Raw genomic sequence first — 23637 nt, forward strand, 5'->3', positions numbered from 1 at the left:
CTCTCTGTTCTATATTAGTCTTTCTGGATACTAATACAACACATGTCCTGTCCAACTTTTGATTTTCTACCATTCACAATAAATGAACTAACCTGACGATGAGCTCTTAGCAGAAGCAGCCGTTTTTATTTTTCAATCAAGAAGGAAGGTATGGCTCCTTTTCCCCTCTTTGTTACACTTTTACCTTACCATCCTGTTCAGTAAATAGTGAGTGACAAAAGGTAAAGGCAACAGAGGCAGCACTAAAAATAGACATTTTGGTAAATAGAGTACATTAGAACATTTCATACATTTTATCAATCTTGCTGGTGAAAAAAGTCACCCGTAATACTGTACAAGCATAATTAAATGATTTTTATCTTTGTTCTGTATTTTTCTTTTTTTAGTTTGAGGGTTGTAACAAAGCATATTCACGTCTAGAAAATCTGAAGACCCACCTGCGTTCCCACACAGGAGAGAAGCCATATGTGTGTGAACATGAAGGCTGTAACAAGGCATTCTCTAATGCTTCTGACCGAGCCAAGCACCAGAATCGCACTCATTCCAATGAGGTAGGAAAGAGCTTTGTTGGCATTTGTGCAGATACATGGTCAATACAGTAGTATGAAAAACTCATCTAAAGTACGAAGACCAAAATACAGAAAAGCAGTACAAACAGTACATAAACAGCACTACGACACAATAAGGTCCAAAGTATTTATCAATATTTTACTCAAACACATGTACTATGGAAAATACAGCTGTTTATTTAGAAGCTAAAAGTTCTCTGATATGAAGGCTTGCAATGTAGACTGCTGTACTGAAGGGTACAGTGTAATATAGTCTATGACATATCCCTAATTTTCAACCTGGTTCTCTATGGCCCTGGTTACAGTTTATTGTAATGTTGTTCACGTGCTACTTCTTTACATATCTGTTCGATGTCGCCCCTGCGTGGGCAAACCATGGCTTGTTATGAATTTTGTAACTCCAATAAAAATATTGAAACAGAAGTTGAAAGTTCTTAAACCACCACCCTGCTAGATAAGTATTATTATAAGGACAGTCTCTTTTAACCAATGTTCTTAAGAAATCACAGGAATACAAGTTTCAAAAGCTTTCTTCTACACAGTCTGCTATTACTCTCCATTTCTCTGAACGTGGGGGAAACCTCCAAAGTCCCCAACAGAAAGCATTAAGTTGTTTGTAGACAATTACCAAAGCTTTAATACATAAGGAGATCATAAGACCAGAAACTTTGTATTGTCTGCTGTGGGCAGCCCAAGTTGCAATAGATTTGGCCACTTACAGTTAGTTACATGTGACCAGTTTAGGCACTTATTACCTACTGGGTATGTCTCGTTAGTGCTGGAAATTGCTATATACATACATATACTGTAGTATCTTATCTCAATTCCTGGCTGTTTAGTATGAAATATCAGAAATTAGCCATATTTAGCTGATTTTTAGGAAAAACTGTCTGCATTAACCTGTATTAGCATTTTGAATAATATGGCATAGCGCATTCATTTAAATGTGCAAACTATTCAATTGAACAATATTTATATCTCATTCAGAAACCATATGTGTGCAAAATCCCAGGCTGCACAAAGAGGTATACAGACCCCAGCTCTCTAAGGAAACATGTGAAGACAGTCCATGGTCCTGAAGCACACATCACTAAGAAACACCGTGGGGATGGCCTGCCTAGAAGTCATGGCACACATGAGGGTACTGGACCTCAAGGGATGAAAAGTGACATTCAGCAGGACTTAGATCCAAACTCTGCCCAGGCACGAAAGGAGGAGGGAAGACTAACTGTGCCAGATATGGCTATGGTGAGAATTGTTTGAGATACGCATAAAAAGTTTTGCTTTTGACATAAGAAATAATTAGCTAATAGTAATTACATGACAAAAAGAAGAAACCAAACACAACATGTACATAATAAGCACGACCATCACTGTTACATATTATATGATTAGATGCTAACCACCCTGTATATGAAGATAACGTAAAATGTGTTTAACTATAAAGCCTCTAAAGCTCCTCTATTGCTATCTTTTTACTATTGTGATACAGAAATCTCAGCCCAGCCCTGGAGGACAGTCATCTTGCAGCAGTGAAAGATCTCCTTTGGGTAGCACAAACAACAATGACAGTGGTGTAGAAATGAATGCCAATGCTGGTGGTAGCTTTGAGGACTTGTCCACATTAGAAGATATTCCTTCAGTAGAGTCTATTGGAACTGCAGGAGCTTCCGCCCTCAGGAAGCTGGAGAACCTCAGAATTGACAAATTAAATCAGCTGAGAAAAGCACCACCCTTAGGAAAGTCTGTAAAACTGCCTGCTATCCATAATACTGGTGAGTCATACTAGTAGATTGTAAATGGACATTTTATTTATATGGTGTTGACACATTTCTGCAATGCTGTACATAGAACATACAATCACTTATCTCAGTCCCTTTTCCAAAACTAACTCACATAAGGGCCGGTTCACACAGCGGGCTCCCGCAAGTCGCCCCCGTTCTGTACAATGGAACCGTTCTGAGAGGAGCGACTCGAGTCACTCCGACTCAGAAAAAAGGTTCCTGTACTACTTCTGGGCGACTTTGGGGGCGACTTGCATTGACTTCTATACAGAAGTCCTCTGCAAGTCGCCGCCGAGGCCGCCTGCAGTGTGAACCGGCCCTAAAGCTGACCTTTAGGAAGATATAAAATGGTGGGCACAATGTATTTTTTAAATGCAGCTTTTCTAAATACGTGGATTTGTATTGGTATCAGCCTTCTGCAATCCCCTATGAAGTAGCACTTAGACTGGGAGAAGAAGAGAGATCTCTTGGTGCTAATCAGTTTTGCCACACACCTGTGCTGATAGGCATGCCAGGGACCTAGGATTTTTCATTAACCTAGGATTTTTCCTAGGATTCTGTAGCAGCGAAATATCAGGTCACCACAATGTCTGTACTGTTAGGTGGAGCTGTGTAAATTTTAGGACTAAATAGGCAAAACACTAATCCTTTGGCAGGTAAAATATTTTCGAGTGTGTATTTAATTGATTGACATTCAGCTTTAGGGCTTCATTTAGTAAGCTATAGCAATCATTCTCTGAAATAACAACCATTATTTTCAGCAATCAAAACCAATGAGAGCTGCACAGTTATATGGCTAAAATAATAATAATAATATTAATATGAACTGTAGTTTAGTCAATGCTTAGCCAAAGATTTTAGCAACATTAAAAAATAAGAAAATAGAATAGACAGGTTACAGATTTGTTAGCATGACCATAGACAGAACAAAATTTAATTGATCTGACTAATCTTTTATAAATTATTTTATCAATTCGTCCATTGTACTGTACGTAAACAATTAACTGGAAAATTATTTTCAGCAGATGATAATTATCAAGGAATATTAGCAATGCAAACTTGTGGGTAGTAGAATTACTGTGACATATGTGTAATATCTGCTGTATCACAGAACATTTACCATTTGGGCAGTTTCCAGGAAATCTTGAAATAACGTTCATTTGTGTTTATTTTTTATGAATTATACATACATGAGCAGCTCGATTGGTTAGTCAAATCTTATTTAGATAGTTGGTTAGTTATGAGCAGTTTCCAGGAAATCTTGAAATAACGTTACGTTGTCTTTTTTTTGTTATGAATTATACAAACTTGATTGGTTAGTCAAATCTTTCTTTCAGAAAAAAAAAGTTCAATCTTTGAATTGCTTTTGTTAGCTAAGCTTCATATATAGTCCAGTGAAGAGCGTATGGAGAAAATGCTCAAAGATAATATAAAATGTTTCCTGATTAAAGAAAGCATTTTAATTTACTATTTAGTTACTATTTAGTTAACTTGCAAATGGGTATAAAAGTAGTTAAGCATTCTTGAAACATATTTTACAGATATGAACTTTACTTAAAAATGTTAATACCATTTACCCATTAGAAAGCCTTTAAAAAAAAGGACTGCCCTTCATACAGTTTATTACCCCTAACATGCCTTTGGATTTTAAAGGACCACATTGTGCAACCAAAAGACTTAAAGTGTATCTAAACCCAAAAGCAAACATTTTATATCTTTATATTACATTTTTGTTTTTGGGTTTTGATATGCTTTGATGTGTATGTAAGCCCTAACAATGAACTTCTCTTCTTTGTGCCCTTTTGGTTTGTTAAATGCAATATTAAAGGAGAAGTAGGGCCAAATCTCTTTTGGTCTTACTACTCCTGCGGATCACAGGAGTACACTTCATTCTGCACTCCTGTGACCTGTATAAAGCCTGCTGTCGTTTGGCGTCACTCAGCTGGTCCAGGCTCTGTAGAGACCCCAACTTTATTGTTGTGATCCACCCAGACATCTGCCTGCTGAGAGCCCAAGCCAGCGGCTCCCCCCCTTTAGAGCCCAGCTCTTCAGCGAGTGCTGAAGGGACAGAACAGAGAGCTGGTGACTGCCAGCCAGCAGCTCTCTGCTCACTGAAAACCAACAACTGAGCAATCATTGCTGTTTGATCATCAGCCTGAAAAAAAGAAAATGAATGCAGCTGTATCATCTAAAGACCAACAAGCTGCAATATATTACAATTTTCCTTGAGTTTAGATACACTTTATATTTAAAAAAAAAAAAAATACTATTGTTATATCAATGGAAGAACTTTCCATCTTTAGGTGGTGTCAATTTGATTTGCAATTTTTGATTTAGTATCTTTTTATTTAAATCTACAGCTTCTCAGGGAGAATTGCAAGGAATGTGCAGTCCACTTGGCATCCCCCACAGCAATCACCTAATGGAATTGTCTTCTAATGATCATTTAAATCCACTGAATGACAGACGCAACAGCACTACAAGCACAATGAGTTCAGCTTATACAGTCAGCCGTAGATCTTCTGTTGTGTCACCATATCTATCCAACCAGCGACCAGGTGAAGTTGGGAACATGGTGGATACATATGACCAAATGACCTCAGATCCTTCGAGACATTCCAATACCATGGGGCTTCCAGGCCTAACTCCGGCACAGCAGTACAGACTGAAAGTAAAATATGCTGCAGCCACTGGTGGTCCACCACCTACACCGCTTCCCAACATGGAGAGATTGAATTCTAATAATCGGATGGCTTATCCTCCTGGAGACTGCCGAGGGCCATCAATTACTTCGGTTTTAGGTAGTAACACTCAAAGAAGACATAGTAATAATGAATACCATAGTTATGGTACAGGAATAATTCACCCAGCCCAAGCTCCAGGGGCTGGAATAAGAAGAGCTAGTGACCCTGCTAGACCTGGGGTTGATCCTCAGGCAACATCTAAAGTTCAGCGGTTCAAGAGCATGTCCAATATGAATACAGCCATGATGGGAAGACACGCCATTGGCCAACAGCAACATTATGGAGGTTCTGATGCAAATATTCAGAGACATATCTTTTCACCCAGACCACCCAGCATTAGTGAGAATGTGTTTATGGAGGTAACCAGCACAGATGGACAGTCTCACAATAAAGAACACAATATGATGGCCCCTAATGAAATGCAACACTATATGAACTATCAAGGAGGATCTCAAATGGGTACTCCTAGTAGCCAGATGAACCCAAGCCTTCAACTTCATGGGTTAGATGTTCAAACCCAAAATGCTTATTCAAATTCTCAGAGAGCAATGGGTGGAATGCACATAAATCCACACAACCATTCTGGCCAGGACAATATTTTAGGTCATTCTGAATTCAATCAGTGCCAAATCACAGCTCAGAGTGAGCCTTACCAGAATCAAAGACAAATGACCAATAATTCCAATTTACCTATTCAATGGCATGAAGTAAGCTCTGCATCAATAGATGTGGCTGCAGGTCAAAGCCCCAACCATCATGCGATGCAGTCAAATCTATCACCAGGAAATCAGTGCCATAGCCATTACTCCAATCCAGCATCAGAATCAGCCAAGCAAGTTTCCATTGGGAACAACAATTCTTGTCAACAGAGTATGCATGTAAATAATCCAAGGTACAATCACTTAGGTCAGGTGCATATCAAACCAGAACAGCAGTTTCATCAATCCATGTCATCTATGATGTCCTGCCAGAACATGAAGCATCATGCAGCTCAGCAACATGTTTTCAATCAGCCAAACACAGTGCCCATGTCTCCAGGGAAAACAATCTGTGATTACCCAGGTCAGCAAGACAACCAGCAAAACACATGCTACAATGTTGGCCTAAACCCCAGTATGTTAAGTCCTCAGGGGCGAAGGTCACAAACCCCCATGATGCAAGTGAAAGAGATGATGGTAAGAAATTATGTTCAATCTCAACAAGCACTAATGTTGGAGCAACAGCCCAAGCATATTCCAATGATGAATAACTCTGGGGAGGATGTTGATACTGGCCAGAATCAGCACAGAAATGCACCCAATGCCCAGGCATACATGAGCCCTAAATATATGAATTATCAGGGCAAACAGACACAGAGCAATTTACTGAGTCCAAATTCACAGGATAGCCAGTCAAGCCAATCTAAAACAATGAGGAGTCCTGGAAATCAGTGTTACAGTCTAGATATGGTTCCTCATCCACCCAGTGGCCCAAAACCATTAAGCCGGCAGCACAGTATAGCAAGCCAGTCAACATACATGGGTAGTCCACCTCAACTTAGTCCATCTTTCCATTCAGCTGAATCCAGTCCTAGAAGAATGGTTACCCTGCCCCCCATCCATTCTCAGCCAGACAATAATGACACCACTAGTATGATGTATTACTCAGGGCAAGGTGAGATGCATCATATAAAAACAGGAACCCAAAGGTTTGTACCACCACTAAACCATCAAAACAGCTGCGATGGACTTCAGCATGTACAGTTCAATTCTAACCTGAATTTCATGAAGACAGACTCCATTCCATACAGCAGTCCGTGTCCAGCTTCCAATCCTTTGGACAGTCTGGACTTGGAGAACACTCAACTTGATTTTACTGCCATCATCGATGAATCAGACCACACATCTTTAATGCCAGATAATATAACTCCAGCTGGCATGCCAGGACCATCTCAACCTCCTTCACACTTGAGCACATCACGGAATCCAACATCCATGGTTCCAAACATGGCTGTGGCAGACCTGAACTCCATGCTGTCTTCTTTAGCTGGCGAAAATAAGTTCCTCAACAATATTTCTTGAGCAGCTTAGAACTTCATTCATAGGGACATAACCGACAACTGCCCAGATCTTAATGATCATTTATGGTGCAGAGCTTGCTCATTATTGCTCTTTGTGTTCAGAGTATGCTGGGTCATTTTTATATAGTGTGCTTACAGAGAATGCAAGATATTAGTTTTGATGGTACTAAAAAGTGCTCTCTTTCTATTAAATCTCTATAATTATGCCTTGTCTTTCTGTCATAGACTTACTAATTATGACAAAAATTTGCACATTTGCCCTATATCCTTATATTTGTAAGATGACTGTACGATATTGGATAGTGTTTGACTATTTGTTGACTAAACATGGATCCCAATACATTTCTGTCTAGGATATCCGGTGAGATTCACTAAAATAGTAAACTTGACCTATTTTATTTAGAGGACAGCATACCGTACATGTATTTTTATAGATACTACCATTCTGTTACACAATGGCATGGTAACATGTTGTAGCTGAGTGATAGCATCTCACAGGCTGCTGCATGTTACATGTAGGCATCTCTTTTATACATAAGGGGTTTATTTATTAAGGCAAAGGCAAGCATGCAAAATACAGTAATTTAATCAGCAACTATATTTCATTTTTTTAATGTGCTTACATATTGGAAGGTGAAAGTTTACTGGTTGCTGTGTATTATTATACTGTGTATATTTTGATTGCTATTTACACTGCCTTATTTAATAAGCTAATGTGTATATGTTGGTAGATGCTAGGGGATAATTTCTCAGGAATATTGATGAATCCTACAAAGTGAAATTTTCTACTGCCAATAGGTCAGGCAAAGGTAACCTTGTTAAGCAAACTTATCAACATTCCTAGGTCAAATATAAAGTCAGAATAAAACAAATAGTTTAAATTGTTTCCTATTGAAATGCATATTTTGGGGCTGCTCTTATCTTGAGCTACTTGAGCTTTAGTCTTTCTTTTTACCTTGTCGGTGAACCGGTATAAGAATGAAGCCTGTCAGTTTGCAAGGAGATCATCATTAAAACTTCAGCAGTTTTTCTTCAACAATAAAATAAAGCAATCTTGATATGAAGGATCTCACCACTACCCAATCTGCTATTGCAATATATAGGAGCTGAATACATGATCTGCTTAATTATAAATTCTGTTAATTCCGCTAATCCATAAACAATTATTCAGACACCTTAGAAGCTCATTATCCATTGGGATTATTCTATTTACTGCATTATAGCAGTTATTACAGGCAACTACTACACACTGGTTCTAGTCTTATAACATTCTCCTTATCATTAGCCCATTCATGATCCAGAATGTTGATTCTTTCATAATATAAACCACCTACATATGAAAAAAAATGTACTACTCTGCATTCTTGTAAAAGAGGCTTCTCACAAACATGTTTTAAAAAAAATAAATAAACAAGATCTGTCTTGGAAGCGCAATTCCCAGTTCTGTACTTCTGCTCTGTCACATAGTACATTGCAGAACATTGCAGAACAGTTTGTAAATTCATCAACGGCAAGTTGAATTCTGATCATTTGCTTAGTGGAGATTATTTATTAATGACACAAAACATGTCCAAAACCTTGGCAGGCTGAGATTGAAGGCTGAGGCTGTTACGCGGGCTTTTATCTCCATTTTGAACTTGAAGTCAAACAAAAAATAGTCTTGTTTAAAGGGAATCTGTATATGTAATGTATGTAATGCATGCATATGTTGCCATTCCTAGCTATGTACCCTAGCTGTCATAATGGAAATCTGATTCGCTTATCAGTAAGTCATGACAGGTACTGAATGTCCACAGGATATCCAATATGCTGAATGTTTGTCCTTTGCTGGTGATGTATTAGCTATCACAGGGGCTACAGGACAACATTGAAGGCAGAAAACTAGCATCATTTAAAGTAGATCGACAGCTTAAAAACTAGAATTTCCATCAGGGTAGGTTCCTTTAGAAGAAATACCAAAGCACATCAGTCATCGATGAAACACACTTTTTCTTTCTATTACTGTATATTTTTTGTTTTTACTGTTTTTATTAAAGAACTATATCGGTAAAATGTAGAGAATGAGAATAATTCTTGAAGATGCTATAACTTTATCTCTGATCTACATTCAAAGGTTTTAAGAATGTTTTATGTAAAAAAAAAAAATAATAAAACATTGAAAGGTTTTATTTTTAACAGCTCGAGGGAAGCTTGTAAATCCTTCTGTTTTGTACAGTGTGTATTTTTATATTTGTAAATTCCTTTTTTGCTAGTCTTTTTTCATAAGACAATAAAATATGTCTCATTGACAGTATTACTTTATATAAGATATTGTATGTGTTTCATTTGGTTGTAACTACCCTAGATTTAGATTTAGAGTGGAGGAGAAAGAAAGTTTGCTTGCATAGGCCCCCAAGGAGAGCATCTTGACAGCCATTGACCAAGTTGATCAAAAAAAGGATTCTTATCTGTATCAAGTTAAGGACCTGTTCTCATTTCGCAAAGAACAGACGCACAATTTTTTTTTAGCTATTAACACGCATTTCTGAGTGCTGCTCATAGAACAGCTAATTCTCTTGGGCTTCACATTCCCACTCGGGGTATTTTTTTGAGTGATTTACACACGTTTCCAGAATATACCTTTCTGTCTATAGATTGCAGGAAAAATAATAATTTTTGCAAGACAATATTGCTTGAAGAAAGTCTTATGTATTTGTAATCTTAAGGGTTAGTTCACCTTTACTTACTCACCAAAATCTCCCTTGCATTAAAGTGACTTATGATAAAGCAGAACTGCACTGATCTGAGCAGCACAAACCCAAATGCTATTTCATTTATTATTAATTACGATTAAGTATTCGGCCCCATTGAACTTTTTAACCTTTTGCCACATTTCAGGCTTCAAACATAAAGATATAAAATTTTTATTTTTTGTGAAGAATCACCAACAAGTGGGACACAATTGTGAAGTGGAACGAAATCTATTGGATTTTTGAAACTTTTTTAACTAATAAAAAAATGAAAAGTGGGGCGTGCAAAATTATTCGCCCCCCTTGCGTTAATACTTTGTAGAGCCACCTTTTGCTGCGATTACAGCTGCAAGTCGCTTGGGGAATGTCTCTATCAGTTTTGCACATCGAGAGACTGAAACTCTTGCCCATTCTTCCTTGCAAAACAGCTCGAGCTCAGTGAGGTTGGATGGAGAGCGTTTGTGAACAGCAGTTTTCAGCTCTTTCCACAGATTCTCGATTGGATTCAGGTCTGGACTTTGACTTGGCCATTCTAACACCTGGATACGTTTATTTGTGAACCATTCCTTTGTAGATTTTGCTGTATGTTTGGGATCATTGTCTTGTTGGAAGATAAATCTCCATCCCAGTTTCAGGTCTTTTGCAGACTCCAACAGGTTTTCATCCAGAATGGTCCTGTATTTGGCTGCATCCATCTTCCCCTCAATTTTAACCATCTTCCCTGTCCCTGCTGAAGAAAAGCAGGCCCAAACCATGATGCTGCCACCACCATGTTTGACAGTGGGGATGGTATGTTGAGGGTGATGAGCTGTGTTGCTTTTACACCAAACATATCGTTTTGCATTGTGGGCAAAAAGTTCGATTTTGGTTTCATCTGGCCAGAGCACCTTCTTCCACATGTTTGGTGTGTCTCCCAGGTGGTCTGTGGCAAACTTTAGACAAGACTTTTTATGGATATCTGCTTTCTTCTTGCCACTCTTCCATAAAGGCCAGATTTGTGCAGTGTACGACTGATTGTTGTCCTATGGACAGACTCTCCCACCTCAGCTGTAGTTCTCTGCAGTTCATCCAGGGTGATCATGGGCCTCTTGGCTGCATCTCTGATCAGTCTTCTCCTTGTCTGAGCTGAAAGTTTAGAGGGACGGCCAGGTCTTGGTAGATTTGCAGTGGTCTGATACTCCTTCCATTTCAAAATAATCGCTTGCACAGTGCTCCTTGGGATGTTTAAAGCTTGGGAAATCTTTTTGTATCCAAATCCGGCTTTAAACTTCTCCACAACAGTATTACGGACCTGCCTGGTGTGTTCCTTGGTCTTCATGATGCTCTCTGCGCTTTCAACAGAACCCTGAGACTATCACAGAGCAGGTGCATTTATACAGAGACTTGATTACACACAGGTGGATTCTATTTATCATCATCAGTCATTTAGGACAACACTGGATCATTCAGAGATCCTCGCTGAACTTCTGCAGTGAGTTTGCTGCACTGAAAGTAAAGGGGCCGAATAATTTCAGTTTTTTATTTGCTAAAAAAGTTTAAAATATCTAATAGATTTCGTTCCACTTCACAATTGTGTCCCATTTGTTGGTGATTCTTCACAAAAAAATAACATGTTATATCTTTATGTTTGAAGCCTGAAATGTGGCAAAAGGTTGAAAAGTTCAAGGGGGCCGAATACTTTCGCAAGGCACTGTATATAAATTAATCAAATTGAATTTAATCAAAGCAAATTCACACATCCATCCATGTCTCCATGCTTTATTTTGCCCCCCCCCAGCATTCCAGGCTGTGGCCATCTTGAGTAGGGGCAGATAATTCATGTAGCATCATATTTTTTTTCCACACTGCACAACAGTGATTGAGACTGAAAATGCCTTAAGCTGCAGAAGGGTTGTGACATGCTTATGGATGAAGTATAAGGTGCCACATGTTCATTAGATGCCCAAGGTATAAATTCAGACCTGTTCATGAGCAATAAATGGATTTTCCTTACAGGAACCTGGCTGTCTTCTGCTTAATACTGCTTAATACTTTAAAACATTGACTTGGAACAAGCATCAGCATCAAGAAAGTTATGAGGAAGTTACATTTTTCATTTCCCACGCTGAGTCTGTGATTTACCTGGATTGCTGGGTTAACTTCAAAACACATACTTGCCTGTTCAATGAATCCAGCCTTGTTCTGCTGCAAAAGCCTGGGTCCTGACAGCCAGCTGCAAATGACACACTGGGCTTGTCCTGTGTGCCTGCTCCTGCAGTCTACTGAGAGATGTGGTATTAGTATCCCAAGAGGTTGCAGGACCAGGAAGACATCATTCTGGTCTAAAAAAAAAAAACACACCCACAAAAAAACAGCTTTTTGTGCATTCCAGGTTACATCTATATTTAGGGTGTAACATGTAACATGTTCAGCAGCCCCCACCTATTAATGTTTGAACTACAAGTCCCATCTACTACCACAGCAGACAGTTTGTAGTTCTTATTGTAGTTCTAAGGCTGGGTTCACACTGATGTGAATTGGATGCGGGTTTCCCCTGCATCTAATTCGCATGACAGGAGATTGTGACCGACTCTTAATAGAGCCGATTCACACATCTCCGGGGTGGCCGTGAAGCGGATTGCACAGGGGTCCGAATTCAGACCTATTAATGACAGTCAGGCGGGAGCACACTTGTCCCAGGAGGACGTCATAGAACATTCTCCTACTCGCGCGCCTATGAATGCCCTAGAAGGCATGAAGCAGCACAATCTATAATCAATCATTGTACCGGGCTGGCCCCTGTACCATGTAAACACTGTGACCAATCACATGTCAATAGCACACACAGGGGTTAATTTACTAAGGAAAAATGGGAAGCAATGGTCACTCTACATCTAGTTACTCTCATTTAAGCCAAATAAAATTTCTACTAGGTGAACATGCAAATGAAATGCTATTTCAATGCGAACATGCCTTTGTATATGTCAAATTGGCATATCCACGAATTTGCAAGTGGCAATTGCTAACCAGTGTGCTATATAGAACTGCACTGCAGCCATGATCAGATGTATAGTGCTTTGAAAAAGTATTCATACCCCTTGAAATTTTCCGCATTTTGTCATATTACAACCAAAATCATAATTGTATTTTATTGGGATTTTATGTGATAGACAAACACAAACTGGCACATAATTGTGGAAGGAAAATGATAAATGTTTTTCCAATTTTTTTACAAATAAATATCTGAAAAGTGTGGTGTGCATTTGTATTCAGCCCCTTTTACTCTGATAACCCTAACTAAAATCTAGTGGAACCATTTGCCTTCAGAAGACACCTAATTAGTAAACAGAGTCCACATTTGTGTATCTCAATCTCAGTATAAGCACAGCTGTTCTGTGAAGCCCTCAGAGTTTTGTTAAAGAACCTTGGTGAACAAACAGCATAATGAAAGCCAAGGAACATACCAGACAGGTCAGGGATAAAGTTGTGGACATGTTTAAAGCAGGGTTTGGTTATAAAAAAATATCCCAAGCTTTGAAGATCTCACGGAGCACTGTTCAATCCATCATCCGAAAATGGAAAGAGTATGGCACAACTGCAAACCTACGAAGACATGGCCATCTACCTAAACTGACAGGTCGGACAAGGAGAGCATTAATCAGAGAAGCAGCCAAGAGGCCCATGGTAACTCTGGAGGAGCTGCAGAGATCCACAGCTCAGGTAGGAGAATCTGTCCACAGGACAACTATTAGTCGTGCATGTGCACTCCACAAATCTACCCTTTATGGAAGCGTGGCAGAAAGAAAGACATTGTTGAAAAAAAGCCATAAGAAGTCCAGGTTGCAGTTTGTGAGAAGCCATGTGGGGGGGCACAGCAAACATGTTGAAGAAGAAGCTTCAACAAGGTGGTCAGATGAGGCCAAAATGTAACTTTTTGGCCTAAAAGCAAAACACTATGTGTGGTGGAAAACTAACACTGAACATCACCCTGAACACACTGTGAAACATGGTGGTGATAGCATCATGTTTGGGGATGCTTTTCTTCAGCAGGGACAAGGAAGCTGGTCAAGATGGATGGAGCCAAATACAGGGCAATCTTAAAAGAAAACCTGTTAGAGTCTGCAAAATATTTTAGACTAAAGCGGAGGTTCACCTTCCAGCAGGATAACGGCCCTAAACATACAGCCCGAGCTACAATGGAATGTTTTTTTATCAAAGCATATTCATGTGTTACAATTGCCGAGTCAAAGTCCAGCCCTAAATCCAGTTGAGAACCTGTGCCAGAAAATTGCTGTTCATGGATGCTCTCCATCCAATCTGACAGAGCTTGAGCTATTTCGCAAAGAAGAATGGCCAAACTCTCTAGATGTGCAAAACTGGTAGAGACATTCCCAAAAAGACTCACAGCTGCAATTGCACTGAAAGGTGGTTCTACAAAGTATTGACTCAGGTGGCTGAATAGAAATGCACGCCACACTTTTCACATATTTATTTGTAAAAAAAATTGAAAAACATTTATAATTTTCCTTCCACTTCACAATTATGTTCCACTTTGAGTTGTCTATCACATAAAATCCCAATAAAGTACATTTACTTTTTTGGCTGTAACATGATAAAATGTGGAAAATGTCAAGGGGTACGAATACTTTTTCAAGGCACTGCATGAGAATAAAACTATCTTATGTGAGATGTGCTCTACCTCGTGTGCATCTATTTATGTATATTCCAATTCATTTTCCTAGTTTGTTTTCTTATTTTGCTAACAAATGCAGTTATGAATGAGTATTACAGAGTAATGTCTGCTATTCTGTAAATGTATTGAACATTTTCAGTTACATATCTGTTATATGTTTTTTTTTTTCATGTTAATTTTGTTTTTTATGAGACTATAAAGCAGTAATTATTTTATGTTCATTCTTTAATCATATTACACTATCATGCAGGTCTTAATGTACTTAGCACAATGGCTTAGTGGTTTGCACTGATGTCTACAAAGCACTCAGGTAATGAGTTCAAATCCCAGCCAACCTACCGCCTCAGGTAGCTGTGTTGGTTTTCCTAGTGCACAAGCGAATTGTTGTAGAATCTCATATTAGCCATGTATTTCATATTGATTTGCATATGTTTTATTGATAATATAATTATTATTATTAATATATAGTAGTGGTCTTATCAATATTATTATTCAATAGGAAAGCAATAGTTATGAAATCTTAATTAATGTACACTTTGATATTCTAAAAATATAGAGAATGTCTTCATTTTTAAGTGCTGAACTTTAGATGACCTCTCTGCTTCATGCTGGTATTTTTTTTATAAGACAGTCACTTTACACATGTGTTCTTAAAAGTGTATTGGGATAGTTCATTTTAAGTTCTCTAATTAGAGAAGAAACATTTTGACAACAGTTATATTATAGCCTGATCAGATAAGATAGTCTTCAAGGATAAGTGATAAAACTTCTTCTGCTTTGGGGACAAGGGCCTCTTCCCGACAACCCTGGGCTGTGGTTATTGAGGTCTGCGGGCAGGGGGCTTATCAGAATCTGGAAACTCTCTTTAACAAGGTGGCCCCCATATTCCCTTCTATGTGAATGAGTATCGGGCACCTACCCATTCACCAAAAAGTGTCAAAATGTAAAAACCACAAAAGACAGTATCTGATTTCAAGTGTAACTCCACGCCAAAAACCCCAAAAAACAAAATGGTGTGGAGTCCCCCCCCCCCAAATCCATATCAGGTCCTTTGGGTCCGGCATAGATTTCAAGGGTAACTACAATTGGAGTTCCCCTTAAAATCTATACCAGACCCAAAGGGTCTGTTTTTGGGTAAGGGTGAGTTTAACAACATAGGTAGAACAGGCAACTACTCTACATGAAGTGGCATGTTTGGGATTTGAATCAGTAGCTCCAGTGCTGCTAAGCAGAAGTGCTAACCAGTTAGCCACTGTGCTGCCCGTGAATGTGGGCTGCATCTCTGTGGTGTCAAACAGTCCTAAGGGGTACAATAAGTTAATCAATGCAGATGTACTGTGGAAGGCCAGAGAACCATTGAACAACCTTTTTCTGGCATATGCCATCTGTTTTGAAGGCTGAGTATGGCTGATTACTGTCAGCATGCTGCTAGAGAAACATCTATAATTGTGTTGCTTTTTTCTTGGTAAGAGGCTGCAATTAGTGCTGGTGGGGAATTCTTAAAGCTGATTATTGTCCTTGCCCATTGAAAACATATGACACGGTTAGCAATGGTGGTGGAGCCCTCCTACACATAAATACTACATTTAGACATAATTTGGGTAAGGACATGAGTTATGTATAACATCATAGGGAGAACAGACAGCTACTCTACATGAAGTGGCATGCTTGGGATTTGAACCAGCAACCCCAGTGCTGCTAAGCAGATGTGATAACCAGTTAGCCACTGTGCTGCCACATAGCAGTAGGATGCTAGCTCTATGGTGTCAAACAGTCCAAATCATTACAGATGTACTGTGTAAGGCCAGAGAACCATTGAACAACCTGTTTCTGGCATGTGCTATCTGTTTTGAAGGCTGGGTATGGCTGTTTACTGTCAGCATGCTGAACTATTTAGGATTTTGTTGCTTGGTAAGAGGCTGCAATTAGTGCTGGTGCGGAATTCTTAAGGCTGATTATTGTCCTTGCCCATGGTAAACATATGGCATGATTTGCAATGGTGGTGGAACCCTCCTACACATAAATACACAAATACTGAATGTCTTTGGACATATACCTATAGGTGGTGGAATGACATTAGTCAGGAGTTATGCTTCTTGATTTATTCTGGTGATGTTTGGTGGTTCTTGGTGTGTGGGTGTAGAATAGTGATGTTACCCTCTGAATTTTGGGAATGACATTTTGATTTCTGATGTTGGTACACATCTCACATTTTTTGTGTAAAATTATGATCATTTGGAAATACTAAACAACACACAAAATTGTGACTCTTTTAAAATTTGCATTAGCAATGGTATTGTTTGTGGTTTGTGAAGACAACTGTGGGAGTTTCGGATTAGATTTTTGTGAAAAATATATTTTACTAAAACATGAAAACATTACACATTGTGATGCCGCTTACACACGATCGGATTATCCGGCGACGTCCGCCGGACTTTCAAACGGACGGACTTGGCCACACACGAACACTCCAAAAGTCCGGCGGTTTCTAACGCTATGATGTACAGCACGTACGACGGGGCTAGAAAAAGGAAGTCCAAGACCCAGTACGGCACCCTTTGGGCTCCTTCTGCTAATCTCGTGTGTATCTCGTGTTAGTAGAAGTTTGATTAGAGACGATTCGCGCCTTTCAGACTTCAGCTTAATTTGTTCGTTTTATGCAGTTCAGTCTGTGCTTTCGAGGTTTGTATCTGCTGTTCAGTGTGTGTGGATCAGTTCGTACCTGTTCGCAGGCGCTCATGGTCCACTCGTTCCTGTTTTTCAGGTCGTTCTTCATAGGCCTTGCTGTTCTTCAGTGTGTTTGGTTAAGTTTGTTTGACCAGCCGACCATTTTGAAGCCATGGAGCGTGAATGTATTCGTTCTCAAGTTCGTGCTTTATGGGGGCTTGGTGTTGGGGTTAATACCTTGACCCGAGCCCAGTCCATGAACAGGGCGAGGAGGAGTTCATGGACGAAGAATTGGCTGCACCAGCGTGACCAATTCTCACATATGCCTTTGCTCCGTGAGAATAATCCTGAGGATTTCAGGAATTATCTCAGGATGATAGACCCCATTTTTCACCGTCTTCTGGCTTTGCTGACCCCTTATATCAGCGGGCAGGATACCTGCATGCGGCAAACCATCACTCTAGAGCAGAGGCTAGTCACCATGTTGCGGTACTTGGTGACAGGGAGAAGCTTGCAGGACCTCAAGTTCACGACAGGCATCTCCCCCCAGGCTCTGGGGATCATTATCCCAGAGACGTGTTCTGCCATTATTCAGGTCCTGCAGAAGGAATATATTAAGGTAAGTTTTATCCTTTAACATTGCATTATATGTATTGTATGTTTGTATTCATTTCATCATTACTTAATATCCATGACAGGAATATGCTGTGAATGTCCCCTTTATATCCATGCATGCATTTTTCAAATTTGTTTATTTTTAATTTCTCCTTTTGTGTCCTACATGCATATTTGCCTTCACTAACGTCCCCAGCATGCAACCCTGGGCCCATATACACCCATAGCCTAGTCCCTTTTTCACAATTCATATTGCCAGCTCCATTGTACTGTTTTACCACCCCCACCCTCTTTTAAATGTCTTCAGGTGTAATGTGTGGTCTTCTAATTAATTAGAACCCCCCACCCTCTTTCAAATGTCTTCAGGTGTAATGTGTGGTCTTCTAATTAATTAGAACCCCCCCCCCCCCACCCTGTTTTAAATGTCTTCAGGTGTAATGGGAGGGCTTCTAATTAATTAGAACCCCTCCACCCTCTTTTAAAGTCTTCAGGTGTAATGTTTGGTCTTCTAATTAATTAGAACCCCCCCCACACCCTCTTTTAAATGTCTTCAGGTGTAATGTGTGGTCTTCTAATTAATTAGAACCCCCCACCCTCTTTTAAATGTCTTCAGGTGTAATGTGTGGTCTTTTAATTAATTAGAACCCCGCCCTCTTTTAAACTTTTAAATGTCTTCAGATGTAATGTGTGGTCTTCTAATTAATTAGAACCCCCCCCCCACCCTCTGTTAAATGTCTTCAGGTGTAATGTGCGGCCTTCTAATTAATTAGAACCCCCCACCCTCTTTTAAACTTTTAAATGTCTTCAGGTGCAATGTGTGGTCCTCTAATTAATTAGAACCCCCCCACACCCTCTTTTAAATGTCTTCAGGTGTAATGTGTGGTCTTCTAATTAATTAGAACCCCCCCACCCTCTTTTAAATGTCTTCAGGTGTAAAGTGTTGTCTTCTAATTAATTATAACCCCCCCCCCCCCCCCCACACACACACACACTTTCACCCACATAAATTATGTTCCATGGGCCATCAGAGGGGTGAGGAATCTGAGAATTGGGCCTTATCTTAGATTTTTTGAAAGACGACTTATAAAAAATGTTTTACTGCTGTTCCAAAATGTTTTGGTTTCATTTGTTAGCAATTATTATTTTTTTAAGTAATAATAATATTTTTTTCTCTGTGTTTGACTCCACAGTTTCCTTCAATGCCACAGGAATGCCAGACTGTGGCTTCCCAGTCCGCTGCCCGTTGGGACTTTCCCAACTGTGGAGGGGCGATCGACGGGAAACATGTGCGGATTGTGCCACCACCCCATTTGGGGTCTTTCTACTGGAATTACAAGGGGTTCCATAGCGTGGTGTTAATGGCAGTGGTGTTGGCACAATACGATTTTTTATATGAAGATGTGGGGAAGAACGGCCGGATGTCACAAGGAGGAGTGTTTAACCAGATGGAGTTCTGCCACTGTCTCCAGACTGGTGGCCTGGGATTGCCACCAGATGCAGATAATGTGGAGGGACTCCCCTTTGTTTTCATTGCCGATGAAGCGTTCAGTTCAGAGTGACCATCTGATGAGGCCATTCTCACAATGGACCCTCACCCCGGAGAGGAGGGTTTTTTAATTACCGGCTGGCCAGAGCAAGAAGGCTTGTGGAGAATGCCTTTGGGATTATGGCCAGCCGGTTCTGTCTGTTTTTAACATCAATAAACCTTGCAGGGTACAAACTGAACCACGTAATCCTCTGCTGCTGCATTCTCCATAACTTTTTATGAAGACAGTCTGGAACATATTACTTGCAACCAATTGGGCTTGAGGCCGGACAATCACCACAACTCACAGGCCTGGATCCTGGCCGTCCTGGCTTGGCCCCCCAAACAGCACGTCAGGTCCGTGACCAATATGTCACCAATATTAATGGTAGGGGGGCCATTCCAATGCCAGCTGAGCTTTAAACATTTACTTTTATTAAAAAATAAATTGTCTGATAAAATCTTTAGTTTTTCTTCTTGTTTGCTTTTCTTTGTGGCTGTCTCCTAGGTTCTCCTAGTGCATTTGTAGTGAAAAGTGGTTTTCCCTTTAGTAAATAAGCCCCATTTGTCACTGAAAACACAAAATGACTTCCCAAACTGGTGTTGAGTATTGAAAGAAGAAGCCACACACACATATTGTTGTTGTTAAACATTTTTAACCACTTACAGACCGGACCATTTTGCTGGTCAAAGACCAGACCCCTTTTTGCGATTCGGCACTGCGTCGCTTTAACTGACAATTGCGCGGTCGTACGACGTGGCCCCCAAACAAAATTGACGTCCATTTTTTCCCACAAATAGAGCTTTCTTTTGGTGGTATTTGATCACCCCTGCGGTTTTTATTTTTTGCACTATAAACAAAAATAGAGCGACAATTTTGAAAAAAACACATTATTTTTTACTTTTTGTCATAATAAATATCCCCCAAAAATATATAAAAAAAACATTTTTTCCCTCAGTTTAGGCCGATACATATTCTTCTACATATTTTTGGTAAAACTGATTGGTTTGCGCAAAAGTTATAGCGTTTACAAAATACGGATAGTTTTATGGCATTTTTATTAATAATTTTTTATTATTTTTTTTTTTACTAGTAATGGCGGCGATCAGCGATTTTTATTGTGACTGCGACATTGCGGCGGACAAATCGGACATTTTTGACACATTTTTGGGACCAGTTATCAGTCAGTTATACAGCAATCACTGCTATATAAATGCAGTGATTCCTGTGTAAATGACACTGGCAGTGAAGGGGTTAACCAGTGGGTGGCAGTGTAGGGGATAAGTGTTCCTAGGGGTGTGTTACTAACTGTGTGGGGCTGGGCTTTCATTTAGTGAACACTGATCTCTGCTTCAATCACATGGAGCAGAGATCAGCATCACTAGTTGCTAGGCAGAATGGGGAAATGCTGTTTGTGGTAAACAATATATATATATATATATATATATATATATATATATATATATATATATATATATATATATATATATATAGATATATATATAGATATATATGTATATATGTATATATGTATATATATATATATATATATATATATATAATTTTTTATTTGGTAAACAATATATATTTTTTTGGTAAACAATATTATATATATATATATATATATATATATATATATATATATATATATATATATATATATATATATATCTTTTTTTTTTTTTTTTTTTTTTTTCAAATTTAAAACAGGGTTTGTGTTATACAAAAATATAAAATACACAACTCTGGAACTTATAAAGTTCAACAAGAAAAAAAAAAAAGGTTGAAGATGCACACAAATTGGTAATGTCAACATGTACTATCTCCCATCATGAGTGATCAATGGACGTGTTTTGTGGGTGCAATCCCTTCCTCTCACCTACTAGAATGAGGAAGGGGTTGCAAACACAAAATGCGTACACTGAGATCCCCTGATGGCACATAGCACATGTTGACACACTGTGTGTGCATCTTCAAAATTTGGCCTCTAAAATCTGTCAACAATTGCTGAAACAAATAATGTTCATATTTTGCAAGGAAATGAAGAACATGATCAATTGTGTTTTAGGGAAAAGGGGATTCGATTCTCCCCAAAACATCGATCTTGTTCTTCATTTCCTGCTGCATGGTGTCCAACTGACTCTGCATAATGTCCATTTGGTTGTACATGGTTTGGATCCGGTTGAGCATATTATCGATGTGGCCATTCCAGGCCATGATCTGCCCAATAAGTCTCTGGGCGCTGTCAGTCGAAAATGGGTCTGCGGCTTGCCCTTCCACAACCAGATCATCACCTAAAAATTGCGTAGAGAGGGGGGCGTGGCCTGCGAGCGCATGGAGTAGGATGCATCTCACGGAGCTCCGCTTGATTATCCTACTATCCACTGCATCCTGTGTTCTGTGGCTAGCAAATAGTCGCGCTACCTACCTGATTGCCTACCCCGTACGTTGAGCAACATGTCGCCATCAAAATCGCAGAAATTCGCGGCGGCGAAGCTGGCGCAGTATCGCTAGAGAGATTCGGCTGTGCATGGGGAAGATGGCGGCGGGGAGCAGGAGGAGGATGAGTGGCCTGCTGGAGATACTGCCCTGCTGCTGGATGCCATCACCCTATGCCGCACTTCGCTTACCTCGCATATTGAGGAGGTTAAAGGGGACATATCTCACCTCCGCCAGGATTTCCACAAACTCCGTGACCGGGTAAAAATGGCTGAGAATCACCTTAGCGCCGTGGAGGATGCATTGCCGCCGTTGCAAACCGAGGCAGAGGGCCTGCAGCAGCAAATACAGCAACTGTTCTCCAAGCATGATGAAATGGAGAACAGGCTCAGGAGATGTAATTTGAGGCTGATCGGATTACCTGAGGGAGCTGAGGGAAAAGACCCGGCTGGGTTCTTAGAGCAGCTGCTAATTGATACCTATGGCAGAGTGGCGTTCTCCCCCATGCTGGCGGTGGAGAGAGCCCACCACATGCCGGCCAGGTCGCAACCTCAGGGGGCCCCACCGTGCACATTTATAGCCAAGATGCTTAATTTTAAAGGTAGAGATATGGCACTGCGACTGACCAGGTTGAAGGGCAACATAGAATTTGGCAATGCTAAACTTGCACTCTTCCCTGACTTCTCCTCGGAGGTCCAATGACACCGCTGCACCTTCCTGGAGGCCAAGCGCAGGTTGTGGATCCAAAATTACAAGTATGCCATGATTTTTCCAGCTAGGCTGAGCATGATGGGAAGGTGTCCTTTTTTGATGAAGCAGAAGAGGTGATTGCTTGGCTGAAGAATCCCCCAGCAGGGGCCAGGAGGGACTGACGCTGGAGTGAGTATGTTGTTGACCCCCATTTTTGCAGTTGGGCTGTTTGAACCACTTCACAATATGCCTGTTTGCCCAGCATACCAGACGCCAAACCTTTCTCTCTTACACTTACCTCACTGTGTGGGGTGGGCAAAGGGGCGAGGAATGTGACTATATTCTGATGCTACCTGTCACCTCTATTGGCATATTAATGAGCCACCCTGCCCACACCCCATTGTACAGAGTCTTTGCTGCACCAGCCCTACAGACACAACAGTTTCCTGTGAGTATTCTTAAATGCACTATAGTCCTCCTAGGGACTGGATGATATATTTTGTCATATCCGTAGCGGGAGCCATGGGAGTGCAGGAGTCCTACCGGACTGGTGTGTTACGCAGCGCAATTTACCCCCACTCACAACCTGGATCCTGTATTCTACTGACAGTGGCTATGGCAGAACTATAATCATCTTAAAACACCCATTCTGCTGGGACCTCTGGATCCATGCCAGTAATGCCTCACTGACATTTCCTACTGTAATGCATGACGTCCCACCGGGTCTGCCTGTGTTCCGCCACTCTTCTCCGATTATGACCTTTATTTTTCTAATGGACTTTGGGTCTGTTGTAATTGTTTGGTTTAGGGTTGATGGCCGCATTGGTTTGGGAGGATGCAGGGCGGGGAGGGGGGGGGGGGTAGTTTTCGTTAAGGTTCAGATAGTTAAACTGATATATATGGTACAAAGAGCGTGGAGTAGGTATGATTGCCTATGGTATGGTAAGTCTGGATTGGTGACCCCGAGGGTAATGCTAGCAATGATGTGGTCGCATTGGAAATGTGTGATTGAATTCCCCCCGATGGTGGAGGAGCCCGAATTCACTGTCTGATGGAATATCTCTTAATATGTATTTGGTATAAGTTATGGCGTCACTAAAGTTTCTTACATGGAACGTGAGAGGGTTGCGTGATAAAATTAAG

At 40.2% G+C, this 23637-nt stretch overlaps 1 protein-coding gene across 1 annotated transcript in view; it reads left to right on the top strand.

The window, feature by feature from the left end:
* The window catches only part of GLI1 (GLI family zinc finger 1), a 189376-nt gene extending 179914 nt beyond the window's left edge, over positions 1-9462 (top strand). Inside the window, exons 9-12 of the mRNA XM_077483592.1 lie at positions 387-551; positions 1557-1817; positions 2062-2344; positions 4714-9462. Of these exons, the coding sequence (XP_077339718.1) occupies positions 387-551; positions 1557-1817; positions 2062-2344; positions 4714-7157 (3153 nt within the window). The 3' untranslated portion in view covers positions 7158-9462. The remainder of the gene's footprint in view (positions 1-386; positions 552-1556; positions 1818-2061; positions 2345-4713) is intronic.
* Positions 9463-23637: the final 14175 nt, after the last annotated feature.

The sequence above is a fragment of the Lithobates pipiens genome, unplaced genomic scaffold, assembly GCF_037356315.1.
Source record: "Lithobates pipiens isolate NorthernLeopardFrog02 unplaced genomic scaffold, aLitPip1_a1.2 Scaffold_16, whole genome shotgun sequence".
NCBI classification, from domain to species: domain Eukaryota; kingdom Metazoa; phylum Chordata; class Amphibia; order Anura; family Ranidae; genus Lithobates; species Lithobates pipiens.